The 22531-nt window shown below is 42.0% G+C and overlaps 2 protein-coding genes across 5 annotated transcripts in view; both read right to left on the reverse strand.

The window, feature by feature from the left end:
* Positions 1 to 76: 76 nt before the first annotated feature.
* Positions 77 to 18264, reverse strand: LOC138623157 (WD repeat, SAM and U-box domain-containing protein 1-like). Its single transcript, XM_069702486.1, has 13 exons — positions 17903 to 18264; positions 17733 to 17859; positions 16359 to 16546; positions 16101 to 16190; positions 12610 to 12696; positions 10589 to 10682; positions 10105 to 10138; positions 9905 to 9945; positions 9438 to 9538; positions 8880 to 8909; positions 5620 to 5799; positions 530 to 664; positions 77 to 422 (listed from the first exon to the last, which is right to left on the reverse strand). The coding sequence occupies exons 1-13, from the start codon at positions 18144 to 18146 to the stop codon at positions 271 to 273; spliced, it is 1503 nt and encodes a 500-aa protein (XP_069558587.1). The 5' UTR covers positions 18147 to 18264; the 3' UTR covers positions 77 to 270.
* Positions 18265 to 19040: 776 nt separating this feature from the next.
* The window catches only part of LOC138623152 (bromodomain adjacent to zinc finger domain protein 2B-like), a 49784-nt gene continuing 46293 nt past the window's right edge, over positions 19041 to 22531 (reverse strand). For all 4 annotated transcript variants that reach the window (XM_069702474.1, XM_069702472.1, XM_069702473.1 and 1 more), the window contains exons 35-38: positions 22014 to 22160; positions 20879 to 21165; positions 20431 to 20574; positions 19041 to 20286 (exon numbers count right to left, since the gene is read on the reverse strand). In XM_069702474.1, the coding sequence (XP_069558575.1) occupies positions 20139 to 20286; positions 20431 to 20574; positions 20879 to 21165; positions 22014 to 22160 (726 nt within the window). In that variant the 3' untranslated portion in view covers positions 19041 to 20138. The remainder of the gene's footprint in view (positions 20287 to 20430; positions 20575 to 20878; positions 21166 to 22013; positions 22161 to 22531) is intronic.

Raw genomic sequence — 22531 nt, forward strand, 5'->3', positions numbered from 1 at the left:
GCAAGGCTGAAGCAGATAAACCAAGTGTCTGCTTCAAATATACTGTACAAAATGCATTACGCTTGACAGGTATGCAAACATTTGCTAAATAGGTCCATTTATTTACCTGAGATCTGGGATTCAGATTATTTTGTCGGAGTGGCATCCTGAACAAAATAGTAATTACTTCAGTGAGAATAAGAGCACTTGTTATAAGATGAGCAATTACTGTGTAATGATTCAGGACCTGTTTAGTTGGATTCTGACAGAGAAGCTAAAATGAGCTGCTGTCTACTGGCTCGACTTCCATCGTGTGATTGCCATCTTCAGAGATCTGTTGGGGGTGAGGAGTGTGGTCTGCAGGGGCAGGTTGGTCATGGGACTCGTCTTGTTCCTGCCTCGGATCCAGTTCTCGATAGATTCTCTCTCATACGAATACTCATCTGTGAAGCAGACACACTGTGAATGACACCTTAGATACACCAAGGTAATGCACTGTATGTATTGGAGGCATAAATGATGTTTTGGTTTCAACCATTTTTCAACTAACCCGCAGCGATGACTGGATCCTTCATCAGCTCTCTGGTGATGGGACACAGGAATTCATCGGGGGCCTCTGAACCGCTCTGCTCGGCCTTCAGGGCCTGGACTTTCCTCAGGAGGCGACCACGGAGGCCCACCGACTCTGAGAAACAGACGAGCTGCTCAGGCTCCTGTTCAGCGGGAACGCTTTATTACAGTGGTGCTTGAAACCTGAACATTTTCTAGATTTCAGCATAAATATGACCTAAAACATCATCAGATTTTCACACAAGTCCCGTAAGTAAATAAAGAGAGCCCAGTCCAACAAATAAGACAAAACTATGATACTTTGTCATTTATGTATTGAGGAAAATGATCCAATATTACGTCTCTTAGTGGCAAAAGTATGTAAACCTTTTGTTTACGGCAACCTCCTTGTGACCTCCTTGTGCGGCAACAACTGCAAGTAGACGTTTCCAGTAACTGTTGATCAGTCCAGCTCGTCAGCTCGGAGCAGTTTTAGCTTCCTCCGTACAGAACGGCTTCACCTCTGGGATAGCTGACGGTTTCTCACACAAACTACTCGCTGACTCGCACCTGATTATCATCCCATTGACTGAAAACACCTGACTAATTTCACCTTAAAAGGTTCACATACTTTTACCATTTACAGATATGTAATGTTGGATCATTTTCTTAATAACTAAACGACCAAGGAACATTTTAGTCTCATTTGTTTAATTAGGTTTTCTTCATCCATCCTTTAGGACTTGTGAGCAAATCTGATGATCTTTTAGGGCATATTTATGCAAAAATAATTAAATTAGGAAATTAATAATTCACAAACTTTCAAGCATCACTGCATATCAAATGCGCTGTAATTTCTTGTAACACTTTAAGCTTAGTGAAGCAACAGTTAACATTTCATTTATGGTCTTTGTCAATTATATCATGATTATTTTATCGTTGAAGACCAATTCAAATCTCTCATATTTTAATGTTTTCAGTGAAACTGAATCAGTAAGGTGATGGGAACTGCACAGACTGACTTTGTCCTCTCTGGTCTCTCAGATTAAAGAAAAGCAGGAATAAATCTTGATCCGGTTCGATCAGTCTGTGCCGAGACAAAGAGCCGACACTTTGCTATGTGGCAATGGCTTCCCATCTCAGGCAAGCTAACGTCTCTCATTATTCAACTCCAGAATAATACTCTCAGCAGGTCCAAAATCACTCCGCACACAGCTGCAGGACTCTGACTGACAGCACCCTTTCAATTTGTCATCAGCAGCAAATTTCAGCACCAGCTGAAATGGAGGGACGACCTCTACAGCCTCACCGATTATCGGTGCGTCCATGTAAAAAAGGAAGAAATTCTCCTTACGACACAATTCGGTAAACAGTCGACTGGTTTCGTTCTTAAAAACTGGTAGCGAGAGTAGAATATCTTAGAAATACTGAAGTCATGAACCACCATTTTCCCAGAGACAAATTCAACCCTAACACCATAAAAAAATAAGTCAAAAAACATTTTAATGTAAATATTACCTATTTAATTATTTGTAGTTTTAAAAACACTTTATCTATTACTTTTATATTCAGCTATAGTTTGTGACAATTTTATTTCCAACACTGGCGGCCTGGTCTCTCACTAAAGCCTGTAATACACCCATCAGTCCACTAGAGGGCAGCGTGGCAGTGTCGGGTTTGGCCTTGCATACGCGTGGAAAGTAAACATATATGTATGACCAGGACCCAAGAAGTCACGAGTGAAAGTACAAAGAGTGATAAATTTCCATGTTCGGAGCAGTTGGATTGGTTGATGGAACCAACACGGGACTTCCACCTGGACAACCGGTGTTTGAGTCTGTGAGAGCATTTAATGTAAGTTACTTACATAACCCAACTTACGTAATGTACTTAACATTAATTACAATAAATTAATTATATCAGCCCAAACCATGATCTTTTCCAACCTCAACCGCGTAGTTTTCGGTGCCTATGCAAGGCAAAACCAGACACCATCAGGGTATCTTCTAGTGGACTGACGGGTGTATTACACGCTTTGGCGTGTTACAAGTCTAAACTGGAAGCCTCTGTCTTTATCTGTTTGCATTTTCAAATAATTCTATGGTTTGGTCAAAATAATGCATCAACCCAAAATTAACAATTCTTTATCTGAAAATTGCTTAAGCACCAAAATTCTATCAATTCTGCTCACTGCCAGGTATAAACTTCTGATGGGAAAAAGTAATCCTGTTTTATTGATATGTTGGCATAAAACTAGTTAACGTTGAATATATTCAGTCTAAAATATACAAAAATCTGCTTGCAAAATGTTCACCAAATGCAGAAAGTGAACTTCTGACATGACCTCACTGTGATCCTGGATGAGCGAATAAGAAAGAGTGTTTCTGAGCTGTGCTGAGGTTCATCATTGAGTCACATGTGCCGAGGAAACTAAATACTAACTTTGGAAATGGCTTAAATTTCTCGATAGTGTGTTTTGTTTTTCGCTGTGTAATAACTGTGTAGCAGTTTGAATATAATTGAACTTATATGCCATGACGTATTGGTGCCCTGCTGTGAGGATATTTGATCCATTTATAGGACATAATCAGCCTCAGAATAACTGAACAGATCTTCACAATCAGCTCCTGTTCGCAGAGGACCACGTTCTCCACTAATGGCAGCAAATGACATATTGTGTCTTAATTTTGCACTCAGGAAGTAGAGATTGAAGAAGGAAAGCCTATGGCTCCCTGTTAATATGAATTTGGTGCCTTGAAATGCTGCATAAAAGTTTAAACGCGCAGATGTATTTTTTAGCATGCATGGGAAAATATATTTTTTAACCAGTGTAATTTGATGGAACGCTTCAAAAAAGTGCAGATTGAGGATGTCTCAACAGAGATACGCTGAATTATATCAGAGAGAAACTTTTTTTCCCTCCCTTTACTCAAAGATTCATGAATATTTCATCAAGTAAAGTGTCCTGGAATCTAATTTGCTGTGTGGGTGTGTCTCCTGCATGTGTGAGCGAGTGCACGTCTATAAACGTGCACACATTTAGACGAACAGCATGCATGGAAAATGATAGTTGTTGGTCGCACAGCACAAAAAGGACAGAAAATGTGGCAATCTGTCCTCGATCTGTGGTAATGACGAGAGCTTTCCTCCATACTAAACGCATGGAAAACACACAAGACATGCTTTGCATTACTGAGCAGCACACAGGCGGAAAGTTGGCTTTACTGTTGTGTTACTGTCTGCTGCCGTCCAATTAAAGCAAACACTACGACAGCCAAAAGGGCGTTCTTACTGTGATTAGGGGTGCGATTGTGATGCAGCTAGTTACGTGATTACACTCGGCACAAAGTACTCATATTTACTGCATTTCTGGGCATTGTGGCATTCATGCAGCATGCAAACTGTCTTCAAACATTCTCTTCAAAACTAAGTAAGAATTCAAGATAACACTGTGCTTAGGTAACATACAAGCTTGAAAACCATCTTCTTCCACCAAGACTGCAGAATCCTCTAAATGTGTCATTTCAACAAACAAATATTGTATTTCATTATGCAGTGAGGATGCATAAAATCTAAGAGGTAAATAAGCTATCTATATTTTTTTTAAAATTCAGAGTTGGACGAGACTATGGGACTGTGAGAAACAGTTTTTCGATCCATCTGCATGTCTGTATGTCATATGGTGGATGGACATCAAAGAATTTGACTATGGTTACCGCTTTCACTCCTGTATAGTAAACATGAAACAGAGGGTGGGAGTTTTTTGGTGATTGTTGTGATTAAAAATGCTTGATTTTGCAGCGGACTCAAAAATTCGGATGGAATTTGCGTAATTTTAAGTGAGTTTTTTACGTAAAATTACAGGAATTAGAAGAAATTACAAGTTGAGAATGAAACATTTGTAATAACTTCCTGTGATAATAATCATGCTGCACATCACATACATATTTTAGTTCTAGTCTTTTTAAAATGTATTAATTGAACTTGAAATTGAAAACCACGGGGTTAAAAGTTACAAAATAAATCATAAAAGTGGCGTAGCTTCACAGAACAGACAGTGGGTGGGTGTTTGAAAGCAGAATAGACCAAACAGAAAGCAGGTTAGAATAGACCAATGGGAAAGCAGGATGAAATAGACCAATCACATAGCAGGATAGGTTGACTAGGAGTCTGTGGAGCCAGATGCTTTTTGGAGCCGGCCCCTAGTGGACCTCGGTGGTATTGCAGTTTCAGGCACTGGCTTTGAGACTCGGAGGCTACGTCCACCTGTATATACAGCCTATGGTTATCAGTCAGATCCAACACTTGGCCCTCCCTTGCATGTCCAAATATGGTCAATTGTGGCTCCAAAAAAACAAGATGGCAACAGCCAAAATGCTGAATTTGAGGCCTCAAAACAGAACTTCACAAACCAACGGGTCTGAAAGGAACAAAATCTACTTACAAGCTCTTCTTAAGCTCACTAAACACTAAACTCAACACAATACGTCTCATTTGTTTACTTCATTCGAAATCTTAAATGTAGAAATGACAGGCGAAAGTCAAAATGGCCATTATAGACAGATAATATTAATTGAATTGCCTGCATGAATATGAATTAGTGTATTTACAAAAAAAAATCTAAAACATCACTGGTGCAGACATTTGCACATTATTTTCTGTTGCACTGTGCTGTTGCTGCTAATCCACTGGTGACTACGGTTTTCCTGGTCACAGTTGGGATGGAGACTTTCCACACTGTGACCTTGGACGATCCTGAATGGACTAATCTTATTGTCGGAGGGATTATCATTGTTGGTGACGTAAAGGTCATCCTGCGGGGTACTGTCCTCAGTGTGATTTGTGATTGTATAAGCACACAGAGAGGCTGCAGCTTCCCGTCCCGAAATCAGATCACGATTTGGGAGGAGTTATGGAGAAAATAAATAAATCAGAGCATCAATGAAAGCAGCTTATATCATTGCTTTCCAATTGCGCCTTGTCATGTTTTAGGATCAGAGAATAAATCCCCACAAAAACACTGAATCCCAATTTGCCTGTGAGCATACTGTACACTATAATGTACGTGACTGTTTTATCTTCCATCCTCACCAATTCCCAGCTCAGTCGCTGTTTCCTTGTTCAGCTGGATAAGCTCTGGTCCATCCATGTTGTTGGCTTTAAAGATACTGACAAGCTCCTCAAGTCCTTCCTCATTCAGCCAAGCCTGCACATCCTCCTCTGACCAATCAGCAAGCAGCAGCAGCCTGAAGTGACCCGGCAACTTCCTTCCTGCAAAACACACAACAGGAAGGGAAGAAATGTTCTGCTGTTTTGCCCCCGAATCCTGCAACAAACCAATTTCCCCTCAGACTCCACAGAAAAGGAAGCATTCCCTCTGTGGTGATGTGGGAGTGATAATTACTTTCATGTGCAAACCACACACACGGGAGCGTTTCCATCACTTGAGAGGACGTTGACTTTAACATTGAACTAAGTCTTCTTACTATAATTCAATGAACACTGGTCCCCACAAGTGACTCTGTGAACACAGTGATACTACAGGAGGAAAACAAGTACACACACCTGACTTCACATGTAAGCGTGTAATCTACTACGGGAAAGAAAATGAAGCCGGGGGTTGTGTTATTTCAGTCCGTGCCAGCATGCGGCTCATCAACCTCCACGTTGCTGCGCGAGTGAGCGGCCGTCATTCATCACAAACAGCGCAGACAAACTGGCCTGTTGTGTGTTGGTCCCGTTAATGAGTCCTCACAGCAGCCTCAGCGTTCCCATCGCCGATCATTAGCCTTGTGACAGATAACCCGGAGGATTAGGAGGTGTAGCTCATTACCACACTAACCCTCCAACCCCCCCTCCACACACACACACACACACACACACACACACACACACACACACACACACACACACACACACACACACACACACACACACACACACACACACACACACCTCTTGATGACCTCTGCTAGGCTGAAAAATATTCAGTTCAAATTTTCTTCCAGATAACATTATGATCTTGGAAAACTCCATTAAAACATGTCTGAACTGCATATTGATCCAATCAGGCTTCTGTTCATCGATAAACTGGCATTTCTGAATAGGATTTGAATTTGTCTGCAGAAGATTGTTGAATCTTTGAGCTAAAACTAAACCTTCCATAGATCCTTTTTCACAGCAGACATTTTGACTTGTCACAACAGGAAAATAATAAAGGATGGCTCCGTTCCATTCAGTGTCCCAGTAAGCCATTCAGTGTCCCAGTAAGCCATTCAGTGTCCCAGTAAGCCATTCAGTGTCCCAGTAAGCCATTCAGTGTCCCAGTAAGCCATTCAGTGTCCCAGTAAGCCGTGACAGTGAACCAGCGTGTACAAAAGCAGGACCTCCTCTATGTGGATTGCAGCCATCTTTAATACACCTGTGCTTTCTCTACGGTGACAAATCGAAATGCCAGCTGTGGAAGAGACAATTTTCTTTTTTGCAAGAGTAAAACTCTCCAAGAAGAATTCCCGCTCCGAACACATTTACACTCAGTGGAAACATTCACTTGAGCAGAGTAACACCACCTCCTCTGCAGCCGTGGCTGATAGCGTCTGGAGTCTCTCAGTCTAGGAGGCTGAGTCATGCAAACGCTGTGCCAAAAGCATGAAACCTCAGCGCTTCACGGCAGTCTGGGACAGCTCAGACTGCACTGCTTAATTACTTGGACAGATGCACATATGAATCCCTTTTCGTCATCTCCATTCTTCACAGCTTAAAGGATAAGGCTGGTGATCGTCTCATTTTCTCACTGTCAACAAATCCCATGAAAAGACCAAAACCAACAATGAACTGACCCCAGTAATAAGTTTTGCTTTCATAGCCAAATGCTGATGACATATTTCTCTGTGCCATGGAACCTCGTTGTGGACCAAAAACTACAAACGCATAATGTTTTGGTAATAGTGTATTTTCAGTCAGTCCTCCTGTAGATTCTCACGAGCTCGCTGAATGCAAATGAATCTGCTGCTCAGAATAGTGAAATGCAGACAACCCACTAATTACTCTGGTGTGAGTTGATTAAATGATTACTTTAGGTTTATAAAGCAACCTTCCTTCAAGACAGAATGGTGGTGAAACGGCTCCGGAAAGATGATGAAGAACAAAAAGGAGTCATCAGATACGTATTTTGTGAAGCTTAACTTCCCATGACGTCCAAAAATCAGCTTACACACTGTTCAGTAATAAACAACAAGGTTTGTTAATTATTGTATGAACTAACTGCAACAGTAAAGTGATTAGTTTGTATTACGCAGGCTCCTGTGTGCTGCATGGATTTGGGACACTGACAGTTTAAACATGCACACACAGGTGACATTTGGCAACATAAACGGCAGAATAGCATATTTTTATCTTTTTATTTTTCAGTTCTCTTTCAGGGTTTTTTATTCCCTCATGTTTCTTGACTATCTTGTCTTAATGTCTTTTATAAAGCACTCTGAAATGCCTTGCTGTACAAATAGACTTGCTTTGTGAGTACACAGCGATGTGCTTTGCCAACATTAATGGTAAATGGCCTTCACTTGTAACTTGGGGTTCAGTGTTCATTTTGGCATGTGGACCAAAGGACTTGGAAATCAAATCACTACTCTTATGATGGGTGGAAACCTGGTCTACCATCTGAGCCACAGCCGCCACATCAGCACACTAACATGCTCTCACTGATAATATTTAGCTGAAATATTGTTTACCATGTTCCCTCTCCAAGTTAAGAATATTAGCTACACAGGATGAAGCTGATGGGATTGTCATTAGTTTTAAAGGTATTTGCTCATAAGCCAAAGTACTTTTGGTCGGACATTTTACAGTCTACTATGGCTAAAAAATGTTGAGCCTCTTCTATGACGAACAGCTGGGTTTGGGGGAAAGATTTGAGCAACGGACCAATACAATTGTTGCTTTTGTTCCGTTTCATGGGACTCGCTGACATTAAAAAAAAATCCTGACTAATGCCAGCCTTATCCTTTCAAGACAGACAGTCGTTATTTCATTTCATTCATTGCTTTTGGATCCCCATTTGCTACACCTGATTTGGGTCACACAGCACAATATACATAATAAATGCACGACAAACAAAAATCACAAGAGAAGCATTCAATCACAAACAGATAAAACAGTGCAGCACAACGATAGAAAGGCTATTTTCAGTGAATCCAGACATGAAATTATTAAAACACCTGCACATGACACTGAAGCAGTCACACAAGACACAAAGAATTCAAATAAAACAGCATTGCTTCAAGCTCAAAGCATAACTGTGACTGGCTGAAGATTTCTGAGGGCAAAACAAGAGTGATGTGTTCATTTACCTCGACAGGGTGTCTGCTTTGATTCAACTGCTGCAGAAAAACATAAAAGGGAATAAGTTTAAAGTGTGAAACGAAAGAAAGAAACCAGATTAAAGGGGAGACACACAGAGAGAAAGAGGTGGAGGCATGAACAAAATAGGCAGATCTTCATAGTTTGCTTTGTCGACATGAACCAGACTAATGGCAGATGAGGGAGCTGCACTGGTGAAGCTTCGAGCCTCCAGATGTCTCACTATTGCTCCTTTTCATTTAGCATTCAAAATGAGTTCTTTCATGTTGGGTTGGGACTTTTTCTTAATGTCTTAAGGAGCATTTACCTCCCTAACAAACGCTCTCTGAGGCTCGGTGGTCGTTTCCACTGCTGCAATAATAAACATCAATCTCAATTCCTCCTCTGGACACTGCAGCCAGACAGCAACACAGAAGCTTCTCTGGCTGGATATCTCCTCAAACACTCTTTTGGGAGGCTTCAGCGTTGCAAATGGCTTCTGGGCTTTGAAGCGCTGGTAACAGTCTGTTTGAAAAGTGTTTGTGCATTTGTAGGCGCCGAGTATTTACCCGCTGTAGCGTCTTCTATTCTCCACACGTTCACCGATCTGTCCATGGAGCCAGTTGCAATCCAGGGAAAGGTGGGAGACAGAGCAACAGCAGTCACATACCTGCAGGAAGGAGGAAGAGGAGCAGGAATGTTAAAGATGTGTGCGACCGACTGAAACCAGCACAGGAAGAGATCGGCCTTAAAAGCCACATTCCCCTAAAACAAAAAATAATGTGAAAAAGTCCAGTCTTATGGATCATGCAGCATCTTAAATCCTTTCATGCACTTCAAGGCACTCTGCTGGTTCGTACCTGTGGTGCCACATCAATGACTGTGCAGAAAGCAGGGCTGTAAGTGTACTGTTGCATCACTGCACCCAGACTAATCAATCAAAACTAATCAAAATAGAAAAAAACCCTCAAAATTCACATTTAGATCTAAAACACACTGCAGAGATTGCACTGCGACAGGAGCTCAGGTCTTCTACCCGTCGTGGTGTTTGATGGTGTGGAGCAGCGTTCCCAGGGTCTGGAAACAAAGTACAAACAAACATCGACAAAACGGGAATGTTTGGCCTCTCTGCTTGTAGTTTGAATCATCGGTTAGGAATCGTCTCAGACACACTTAAAGTGAAGCATCACACAAAAACAACCATTCATGTTGGAAGTGTGTTTGTGCTTCACTCACCGCATCATATACTGCAACACTTTTATCCACCGAGCTGTAGAATAATCAGAGTACAGAGTCATCTTCATTTGCAGAATCCATATGCATTTACATTATAGAATAACATTAAATAAGATTAATAACCTTCAGCATGTTTGAATTCAAGCCAGGAACAGCAGAAGGACACAACAGAAGCTAAACTATAACCAAACACACTCCTCCAGTGGCCGACTGAGAGAACAGCAGGATCAATGCTCAGCAGTGGCATCTGCTGTTTGCAGTGCACAAGGATTAAAGACGTAGGGGAGATTAATGGGAAACGTAATTCGTCCCGAACGAGCAAATCATTTCACAGCACATAATAAAACAAATGACATCACAAAACAGGATCTGACGGGCACAAAATAAATCAATAGTCGGTTGCCAAAGTGGGAGGTATTTATTGGTTCTTCTCACAGATGTTTGTGAGGACAAGAAGGAGAGTGCGTGTGATTGAGTGTGTTACCCCGAGACGACCAGCTGTCCATCAGAAGAGAAGCCACAAGACAGGACTGGAGCCGACTGGCCAGTGAGAGAGTGAAGCAGCTTCATGGTGCAGACTGGGGGTCCACACACACACACACACACACACACACACACACACACACACACACACACACACACACACACACACACACACACACACACACACACACACACACACACACACACACACATTAAAGTAAATCTATATCTTAATTAGATATGTTTTGGACCCCCTGAAGTAAACCAAAAATACTAGGATTTAGTCTAATAAATAAATAAATGAACAAACAATTCAGCCTTTTCAGCTACCAGTAACTGCCTTCTCTCTTGCAGCTGTGCCACCTGCTGACAGCTGCTTGAAAACAAAAGATATAATTTTTGCCAATAAATGTGAGACTATGAACACTGCATTCATTTTATGAGCTAAAAACTAAACGGGACTGTGTGTGCATTTTAAATCATCAGCCTATAAACACACAGATATCAAATGAAACCTCCCTCCTGTTTTCAGTGGGAGGATAGTTTGTTATTTGCATGCATTTTTGTGACTGATTTGAAACAGCAGCACAGTTGGAGTTAGGAGAACAGAACACAGTACCGCATGGTGAAACCTGACAAAATTCAAATGTACACCTGAGAGATCAAAATGAACACATGTGACGTGTGGATGGGAGGTGTCAACGTGCTGATGGGTGAGGTGGAGGGAAAACTTCCAAACTGACAACATTTAAACATCTGTTGATAAAACAGAGGAACAAGTCAGACCTGACATGAGGACATTTCCTTTGGATAGAGACATGAAAACACAGTATAGAGCTTGTACACAAGCAGGGAGTAGAAAATAAATTCTATATTGACAGCAATCTCAGCTAGAAAATTGTTCCCTCTGCTTCCCTGAATCGCCTCCAGTTGAGTCTCTTCTGCATATAACAGTGGAAGAGGGGTTCAAGCATGCAGTCCTCTTGCAAAGACAAGATAAATGTATGCTTCACAAGCAAGCCTGCTGCAGTCTCCTCCACATCTGAGAAGTTACATTCTAAAGAAATGAAATATTGTTCAGAGGCCATTCTGCAAGCTGAGCAAAGATTGAAAACAAAATCTCCATGGACTTGGGTCACCATGAGGGACACATCAAATCCTCCCCAGGAATGGCCGTTACCACGGCAACACATCTAAGGAACTAACAACATGGTATGTTGACAGACATAACACAGATACAGTCTTCTGTCGCCTGGTTACGCAACCTTTCAACACAGAAAATGTCCTCGCTCTGCAGCCGGTGGTACGAGATATAAATGTCACACAGGATGTATGCACCTGATTTCACTCCAACACACACACACACACACACACACACACACACACACACACACACACACACACACACACACACACACACACCTCTGCTGCCAGAGCTGTATTTCAGCAATGTCTTAAAGTGATCCATTATTAATGAGTCAGTCTGCAGCTGATTTTTTACTCCACACTAATAAAATTCTCTCTCTCTCGCTGTCTCTCTCTCTCTCTCTCTCTCTCTCTCTCTCTCTCTCTCTCTCTCTCTCTCTCTCTCTTTCTCTGTCTCTCTCTCTCTGTCTCTCTCTCTCTCTCTCTCTCTCTCTCTCTATCTCTGTGTGTGTCTCTCTCTCTCTCTCTCTCTCTCTCTCTCTCTCTCTCTCTCTCTCTCTCTCTCTCTCTCTCTCTCTTTCTGTCTCTCTCTCTCTCTCTGTCTCTCTCTCTCTCTCTCTCTCTCTCTGTGTCTCTCTCTCTCTCTCTCTCTCTCTCTGTCTCTCTCTCTCTCTCTCTGTGTCTTTCTCTGTCTCTATCTCTGTGTGTGTCTCTCTCTCTCTTTCTGTCTCTCTCTGTGTCTCTCATTCTCTCTCTGTCTCTCTCTCTCTCTCTCTCTCTCTCTCTCTCTCTGTCTCTCTCTCTCTCTCCATGGAGTGAGGGAGCTTTTGGCAGAGGTCAGCAGAGGTCAGCAGAGGTCAGCAGAGGTCGGCCTACCTGCCCCTTCATGCTGGGAAACAATCCATATCTTCAGCTGGCTGTCCTGTCCACAGGAGGCCAGTCGAAGCTCCACACAGCAGCCGCCTGCAGAACAAAAGAAGCCACATCGCCTTTTTCTGAATGTTTGTGCTTCACTGAGACCAGAAGGAACACAAGATAAATGTGATCTGACATTCTGTTTGAGAAGTGGAACAACATGTGGCAAGCATCGTTTACATTTTTATTAGTGCCAGATATTGAAGTCTAGGAATAGATGTAGATAGTTTTTAAACTGTAAACAGTGAAAGACAACAAATGTAAGTTTTATCGTTGCAGGATGAATTTATGTTTTGGAAAAGGTGAGCAAAAAGAAAACCAAAACTGTTTTTCTGTTACAATCTTAAGGATTGGTTTACACCAAATTACACTGTTAGAACCACTTATACTGAAGAAATAGTCTCAAAGAAGACTATTATGTATGTCACCACACTGTGTTCTCAATCTATGAATCTGCAGATCATTTTGTTTTTACAATTACTATAATTTAGTAAAAGAAAGGCCATACAACAGTAAAAAATAATGAAAACTGCAAGCAGTGCTCTGCGGGCCTCGCACGCTGCACGTCGGGGATCCAGCGGGTCGGAGCCTCCGGTTCTCCGACGTGCAGCACGCCAAGCTCCGCATATTCCCGCTTGCAGTTTACATTTTTTTCTCGATCTCGTTCCTTATTCTTCTTTAAAAAAAAAATTGGCTTTTTTTGGCAGCTTTTACATCTTCAAAAACTCATGAAAGTTGGTGCCTGAAGTTTCCTGAGGTTCGGAGCATCGTTTGACCTTAAACATCAACTTCCTGTGGCACGGCCAAACATCAAACTTAGCTGCATCGCCCTGATTATAATATATATTATATATTATATACTATATACTATACATTATATACTATATATTATATACTATGTACTATATACTCTATGCAATATACGATATACAAAATACTATTTACAATATACAATATACAATATACTCTATACAAAAATAAATTTTGGGTCACTTTTTGGACGACATGCTATAGTTTGACTTTTCTTTGAATATTTTGGATGACTTTATCACTTTTTGGAGTATGACCTTTTTCTGATGCATGCATGCCTCAAGTTACTTCTCACTGTGAGGCAACTGCTCTAACCAGTGCACCACTGTGTCATACACTATGTATGTACGTTGTCCGAAATATGAAAACAAATAAAAGTCTCACGTGGCTCTCACGTGGTCTGCAGTGATATTAAATATCTTCCTGTAATGTGTTGTGGATGCAAAACTTTTTCAATTTCTCCAAACGTTTCAACTTCTCTAAAAGTTGAATCACCATCAACAGCTGGAATCTGAACCTTTAATATCAACCTTGGTGAAGGAGAATCTTTTACCTGTTGAGTTAACCAGACTGAGGTTGAGTCTCTGGAAGCTCTGAGTGAACTCCGTGGTACACTTTCTCCTGCCACGACTCATTCTCTGGCGGCAAAGATAGTCCTGCGGTCTACGACGCCGACTCCCAGCTGGAAACGACCTCATGAAGACACGGGTTCGAGCCCCGCCGAGGTAACGCAACACACGAGGTTCACGGTTTACCCGCCGAGGTAACACAACACACGAGGTTCACGGTTTACCCGCCGAGGTAACGCAACACACGTGGTTCACCCGCCGAGGTAACGCAACACACGAGGTTCACGGTTTACCCGCCGAGGTAACGCAACACACGAGGTTCACCGTTTACCCGCCGAGGTAACGCAACACACGAGGTTCACGGTTTACCCGCCGAGGTAACGCAACACACGTGGTTCACGGTTTACCCGCCGAGGTAACGCAACACACGAGGTTCACGGTTTACCCGCCGAGGTAACGCAACACACGAGGTTCACAGAGGGCGAGTCCCTGTAAGGGTAAGCCACAAACCAAAAGAGACTTTTTTTTCATTGTGTACTGGTTGAGTTGCTTCAGTGAGAAGTAACTTGAGGCGTCAGTTCAGAAAAAGGTCATACTCCAAAAAGTCATAAAAAAGTCTTACGATAACATGTCTAAAATATGGAAAAAGTCATATTATAGCATGTCGCCTGAAATATGATTAAAAAAAAAGTCATACCAGAGCATGATATATTTCCTTCAAATTTCTGACGACATGCTATAAGTCTGACTTCCGTTCAAGTTATGGAAACTAACAGTGGTGCAGCTGTCAGAATTGTTGTCGCTCAGTCGAAAGGTCCTGGGTTCGATTCCCGCCTGCGACTTTCAATGTGAATTCCTTATTCCTGCAAAACTAATGACCTGAAAGTAATGTTTGTTGTCCATAATATGTATGACTAACTTATGCATGTCCATAATGTAAAACATTACATTCAAGCAAGAACATGCAATCCTCCACACGATGTTCCAGACCCCCTATCGAACCCAGAAGCTCCTGATTGTGAGATGACAACGCTGGCTTGGAACTTCCACATTTTTGAAGACTTTCTTGCATGCTTGCCTGACGTATATAACTTTTAAACATGTTACTGAAGAGAGTTCTACGGTGCAGTGGTTGGTGCTGTTGCCTCTCATTCAGAAGGTTCCAGGTTCGAGACTCGCCGGGGAAAGGATGACATTAACATCCTAAATGAAAATCCACGGCAAATGCAAGAATTGAACCTGCAACCGTCTGACTCGGAGGCAACACCACTGCACCACTGTGCTTTCATCAAGAAAATGTTTAAAAGTTATATAAGTCAGACAAACATGCAATAGAGGCAGCACAACTTTGCAGTTGCTAGCGTTGTCATCTCACAGTCAGGAAGTACTCGGTTCGATCAGGGGCTTGGAACTCTGTCTGTGGAGGATTGCATGTTCTTGCTTGGAGTGTGACTTTGTCACAATTACGACTACATGATGTTTGTTTTACATCATGGACTATATGCACGATAACATGCATAAGTTAGTCGTCCATACTTTAATTTACTTATTATTTATGCAGGAACATGCAAATTCCACTTAGGAAGTCTTAGGCGGGGACCGAACCACTGACCTTTAGACTGTGAGACGACAACGCTGACAACTGCACTATTGTGTTGCCTGACATAATTTAAACGGAAGGCATGTCATCTGAAATATGATCAAAAGGTCATAAAACCACTGCACCACTGTGCTTTCTTCAAGAAAATGTTTAAAAGTCATATAAATCAGACAAACATGCAATAAAGGCATAGTGAGGGTGTTAGAGAGGATTCCTGGTGCGAGCTCTGTCCACAGCAAGAGTTGGAGCAGTTGCAGTGTAGAGAGGAAATGCAAGGAAAGGAACAGATAGCGGAAGAAGCCGAGGACCACATTCCAGATTTAGCTGTAAGTAGCAGGGAAATTAGAAATGTAGAAAAGAAAAATAACTCGCTCGCCGTGACACAGGAAGTTGATGTTTAAGGTCAAGGGATGTTTGAAACATCACGAAACGTGTGACATACATCCGGCGTGGTGAGACGATACATTATCTACCTGTTTTGCGAGAAGACGGCTTCGGGGAGGCGGCGCAAGGGAGTGCGAGGGCCCGTACATCACCGCTTGCAGTTTTAATTTCAGTCCTACCTGAATTTCAGATGAAAGGTGCAGAATTTCTTAACAGCAAAATATCTCCAAACCTCAGCAGACTAAAACCAAACTATGAGCGTATCAAGGTGACACCAGTCACAACTGAATATTAGAGGGAATAGGTCTTTTTTGAGTGAAATAATCCTTTAAACACTCAGAACTCACAAACTTTGAACTGGGGAGCGAAGCTGCAGCAGGTGACTCCCAGGTCGTGGGCGTCTTTCTCAGCGTGCAGCAGCCTGACATCCACATCCCAGACTTTGAGGTCTCCGTGGGTGCAGCCGGTCACAAACAGCTGACCACACGGAGAGAAGCAGCAAGCCACAACGTTGGCCTCGCTCACCGCACAGCAGCTGTGGGGGAAAATGTTGGTGGTTAGCTGTGTTATTGACCACAAGGTTTACCAGGAAGTGTATGAACAGGACTTGATATAGAACACTTAATCCTGCTCGAGCTCTTTCAGACAAATTAGTTTCAGGCTGTGGAGTCCTTGAGATTCTTTGAACCACCTGTGAGGGTCTTAAAAGACGCAGCAGGCCTCAGGCTGCCTGTAAAAGCTGTGACAGAGCACACATAATTTCTGTGAAATCAGAGGATTAAAATAAAAACAATTAAAATAACCTTAAAAATGTTTTCTTATTAGCCTATTTTAACAGAATTATTCAATTTGTGTTTGTCTCGCTGGTTGTGCTCTTTGATTAGTTCCTTTTAGTCTGATAGAGCAGTAACCTGAAGTTAAACCTGCTAGTCTTTCTGAAATCATGTTTTTCTCTCTCTAGATGATTAGATCATCGAGTTAAATCCAGTTAAAGTACAGTATTTTCAAACCCCTAAAAATGGTCCTCACTCAATTGAAGTGGGGCTCAGTTGGAAAAATCAAATGTCACATATTTTTGAGCACTGATTAAAATTCAGAAATCAAACTGATGACAGTTGTGTGCTGACTTCATCTGCTGATGAAGGCTGCCAGATGTTTCCAAGAGCTTCACGTACATGGATGTTATCATTTGCTGTCAAACTGCAGTTTCAAAGATCAAGAATTAACCTTCAGTCTCAACTGGAACCATTTGATCAAGCAGTCAAGTTTGATCAAACATTTTTTACTGGTGGAACGAGTGATTAATCAGTTTGCTGACAGAAATGATCAATTGATGAGCAACTATTTTGATAATCAGTTACTTTTGAAATAAAATACTGAACATTTACTGGCTCCAGCTTCTCACATGATACTTTTGTCACAATAAGATTGCATAAAACAAGACATTTGGAGATCTGTGTAAATTACAGCTGGTATTTACCACTATTTTCTTCACATTAGATGAACTAAAAGATTTAAAAAAAAAAAATTTAAGATTCACTGTGCTTTGAGCATTAAACTATCAATAAACAATAAGGACTCACGTTGTCTCCTGAGTACAAACGTTTTAGGCCTAAAAAAAAAAAGAGTACTTTGATACTCCAAGGCTGGAATTAGGCAGGAAATTGGTCCTTAATTGGCCCTGGAGGAAACTCCTGCTGACTGCATGGATCACACTGTACCTGAGGAGTGTCTTGGTAGGGAAGTCCCAGAGAGCCACGGTGCCATCACTGGCCCCTGCTAGCAGGAGGGAGGAGTCCGGCGCCAGGACGCAGACTCGGAGCGGACTGCGGCCCGGGTTCACCTCACCTGTCCCCGGGCTCCTCACCTCACCTGTCCCCGGGCTCCTCACCTGTCCCCGGGCTCCACACGATGGTGGAGCAGCTGAGCAGGTGGCTGCCACAGGAGCTGAAGCGGCAGCAGTGAACCCCGTAGCCGCGACCCGTTAGAGGCGAGAAAGGCAGCTCCGAGAAGTCGGCGTGGTTATAAACACGGAGGGTTTTATCACCTGAGCAGGTCGCCAGGAGAGACGGAGAGGAGGCGCAGCAGCTGACCTCGTCTGTGTGGTGTCGAAGAGTGCACGTTAAAGACACCATTTTGTGACAGACAGCTGTGTGCTGGCTCAGCGGAGGAAGCAGCCCGCTCGCAAGGTGGCGCAAACTGCTCAAATATTTCACTGTTGACACCCGATGAGACTATTCTGCCTCTTCTTTCTGCTGCTTCCAGCACCGACCGAGACTTCCTCTTCCAGCACCGACCGAGACTTCCTCTTCCAGCACCGACCGAGACTTCCTCTTCCAGCACCGACCGAGACTTCCTCTTCCAGCACAGCCATAAAATGTGCTTCACGTCAGCTGTAATCAGCCATGTGACGCAGTTATTGCTGTTACACACCGTTCAGAGTCGAGTGGTGTCGATTGTATAATAAAGTCATTAATAGTTTGAGGTTCTTTCAAAATAAACTGGTCAGATTACGCAGAAGTTTTGATAAACTGCATATTTTCGGACCAGTCCAAAGCGCTCCTTTGTACTAATCATGCTGTTGAATGAGCAGCTTGATGTGACACCTGTCAGGTGGACAGGTCATCTTGGCAAAAGTGAAGCCCTCACACGGATTTTAATACATTTGTGGACAAACATTTTTTAAGAAAGTATGTTGAAACATTAAATGATTTTAACTACTTGATAAGTAAGTTGGTTAGTTAGGAACAGCTGGAAATACTCAAGTGAAGTACAATTAATTATTCAAACATTGTACTTCAGTTCTTGAGTAAATGCACTTAACGTCTTACATTTTATGACTAAGACTAAATGAAATCAAACAATTCTCACTCTGAACCATTTTACTTGAGTGGTTTAGTATTCAACCCATATCAACTTGATGAAAATGGTTCAAATTAAATCCACATTTCAAAAATTACAAAATGATTTAAGATGGCTTTTTAACTTTAATGCAACAAAAAGAATATAATAATCATAATGATGTTCTTATCAAGAGGGAATAGTGAGGGCTTAATTGTGTTCTTTTGAAAAAGTTGTTTATTTTATCCATCCACACACCCAAACTATTTAAAAATAATATTCCTACAAAAGTCACTACTCATGTCACAATATTTATGGTAAAATACAGTTACTTCAAGTCTTCTGACTGTCTGCGGTCTTGAGACGTGTCCAGTGGACCGTGACGCCGTCGGACTCCCAGCTGGTTTAAAGCCCAGTGCAGGTTTCTCCTGCGTCCACAGGATGTCTGAGAGGCTCTGGTTGAAGGAAATGCTTGGAGATGAAACATACGATATGCACCACATTAATTCAGAGGAAAGGCTGTTTAGACTTTTACATCTAGTGGAGATGTGTCCTGCTCTGTAAGGTGCAGGACACATACTGTACAGTACACACACTGCATATAGAAAAACATCCTCAGAGGTCAGAGGTCAGGCACTACAATACTGAGGAGTGTATTCAGTGGATATTCAGACATATTAAATGCTACAATCGTCCTTTTGCAATGACAGTCTTTCTCAGGACTGTGCTGTAGGTACACACTGTACATGTAATAAATAGGACTTAACAGTGACAGAATTAACACTGTGTGTGTGTCAGAGATCCCTCATTGTTTTTTTACACAATAAACTCACAAATGTAGATGAATCCCGTCCTGCTGGGCATCTTAGAGTCACAAAAATGTAAACAAGTCTTTTCTGATTTATTTAAGATTTTCTAAAACAATCTTGTGATTTTTTTTTTTAAAGCGTTGTGCCATTTTACCTTTTCTTAGAAAAGACTGAAATACTTCATAAAATAAATACACACACGCGCACACAAAGCTATAATGTAGTACTGATGATTAAAAAAAAGTAAATGACATATCTACAGTGGAAATCTTTGAATCCCAAATCCAACATTGAGTTGAAGAGTCAGTGCATTTTGATAAAGAAAACCATATTGCACTTTAAGATATAAATCCATAAAGTGTTTTTTTCTCCACCACCAGATAGACCACACATCAGCATTACTCCAACCGTTTATTCATTTAGTGTCAAAGGTGACGAGAAGGACTCCAACACCAAAGACAAAGTCACTGGAAACTTTTACTGCAACAGTTCAGTCCATCGTTGGTCAAAGAATCTCCTCATATTGTGGCCGGCTCGTCCGATTTCGGAGTCATCTTCGTTAAATTTTTCACAGTTATCAAAAACCAGATTCACGTCAATGATGAAAGTCTCCAAATTTAGGTACCTGTAATCATTGGAAATGGTTTTAATGTAAATTCATAAGCAGAAATGGAGAAAAATAAGTTAAATACTAGTCTTATATAGTATGTACACATTAAAAACATACATATATCTTCTTAAAAAGCAACACTGTGATAGTAACACATACTGATTATTGGAGAGCTTCTCTTTGATGGTGGAGAAGTCCATGGGCTTCTTGATGACTTTTCTGTATCCAGGGACAGCTTTGTGGTTGACCGGTGTGAGAAAGGGCCAAGCATCCCGCTGGGCCTCCAGCTCAGCCAGCAGCACTCTGCAGCCAACAAACAGCAAACAGGGCTCCGCTTTTTATGATTTCATTTCAATATATTTTCAGAACGTGTTTAAAACAACATCGTCTGATTCTTTGTCACCGCTAGATTTTAGGATCTGGTCAAATATGGAATGACATGATAAAACCGATGTTTTCATTGTTATAGTTTCATGACTCCAGAAGGATGATTGTTCTGTACATGTATTACAGAAGCTCAACTAAAAATGTTTATTTAAACAAAGAGACATGGTCAAATTAGTGCTGCTAGTTCCTAAGCATGCAGCCAATATGTCCTTGTACATACCGGCACATTGCCAGTCCGCTTCTGTCGTCTTTGGCCGTTTTGGCTTTTTTTACACAGGACACAGGGCTGTCATACTTGGCCTGCGAGCTGGGTGGGCTGTCGTCTGCTCTCCTCTTTTTGAACTCCTTGGTACTTTTTTTTGGCATGCTGTTGCTGCTGGCATCCTCCTCATCGATGAGATCTCCTACCACAGATGGCCTACTATTTCGTTTTACCTCACTGCTTTTCTTTCCTCCTCCAGCTGTTCGGCTCTGTTGCCTTATACTCCGAGGGGAATGACCACTTTCCTGAATGACAGAACACACAAAACCCTGCTGAGGCAAAACAACACACAATCTATCCATCCAACCAACCATCCAACCATCCATCCATCATCCAACCATCATCCAACCATCTATCCATCCATCATCCATCCATCATCCAACCATCTATCCATCCATCCATCCATCATCCAACCATCCATCCATTCATCCATCCATCATCCATCCATTCATCCATGCATCCATCCATCCATTCATCCATCCATCATCCAACCATCTATCCATCCATCATCCAACCATCTATCCAACCATCTATCCATCCATCATCCAACCATCCATCATCCATCCATCATCCAAACATCTATCCATCCATCATCCAACCATCCATCATCCATCCATCATCCAACCATCTATCCATCCATTATCCAACCATCTATCCAACCATCCATCATCCATCCATCATCCATCCATTCATCCATCCATCATCCAACCATCTATCCATCCATCCATTATTCAACTATCTATCCAACCATCCATCATCCATCCATCCATCCATCCATCCATCCATCCATCCATCCATCCATCCATCATCCATCCATTCATCCATCCATCATCCAACCATCTATCCATCCATTATCCAACCATCTATCCAACCATCCATCATCCATCCATTCATCCATCCATCCATCCATCATCCAACCATCTATCCATCCATTATCCAACTATCTATCCAACCATCCATCATCCATCCATTCATCCATCCATCATCCATCCATCCATCCATCCATCCATCCATCCATCTATCCATGGATTGCTCAGATATATAGATAGTAATACCAGTAGTGTGATCAATCACTCAGGGCATGTTGATGTACCTTTGCTACACAAGTTGGACAAAACCAGTCTCCATCAGGCACAGCAGTGATCTTGGGTTTATGGCAGTAAGTGTGGCAGCCTTTGTCACAGCCGTCACACAGTAAGAGGAGTTCCTCATTATCCCCCTTTTGACAGAGCTGACAGTGCTGAAAACACAACGAAAGGTAAAGGCAAATGAGCATGTGGAGTGCTGCACTACATGTAGTTACAAATTCAAACTGAGATACCATACGTCACCATAAAATGTAGTGATTAATGCAGCTGTGTGCAGCCAGGCATACAGAATGATGTTGATTTGTGACTGTTATTATCCAGTTGTTGCTTCTGTGTTGATATAGATAGTAATACCAGTTGTGTGATCAATCACTCAGGGCATGTTGATGTACCTCTGCTACACAAGTTGGACAAAACCAGTCTCCATCAGGCACAGCAGTGAACACTGCTAACACATCATTCTTTTCTTTTCACCTTTTGCAGAACAAAACTCTGGTTTTAGGGAACACGAGCTGTGCAAACT

The sequence above is a fragment of the Brachyistius frenatus genome, unplaced genomic scaffold (genome assembly GCF_029030835.1).
Source record: "Brachyistius frenatus isolate BFR_SWC_R1_liver_20210118 unplaced genomic scaffold, ASM2903083v1 Contig_42, whole genome shotgun sequence".
In the NCBI taxonomy this organism is placed as follows: domain Eukaryota; kingdom Metazoa; phylum Chordata; class Actinopteri; family Embiotocidae; genus Brachyistius; species Brachyistius frenatus.

Coding starts and splice junctions, on each gene's coding strand:
- LOC138623157 (XM_069702486.1), bottom strand. CDS start 18,146: ATGGTGTCTTTAACGTGCACTCTTCGACACCACACAGACGAGGTCAGC. Junction 10,139..10,588: donor GGACAGCTGGTCGTCTCGGG/GTAACACACTCA, acceptor ATTATTCTACAG/CTCGGTGGATAAAAGTGTTG. Junction 8,910..9,437: donor AATAGAAGACGCTACAGCGG/GTAAATACTCGG, acceptor GTTTTTCTGCAG/CAGTTGAATCAAAGCAGACA.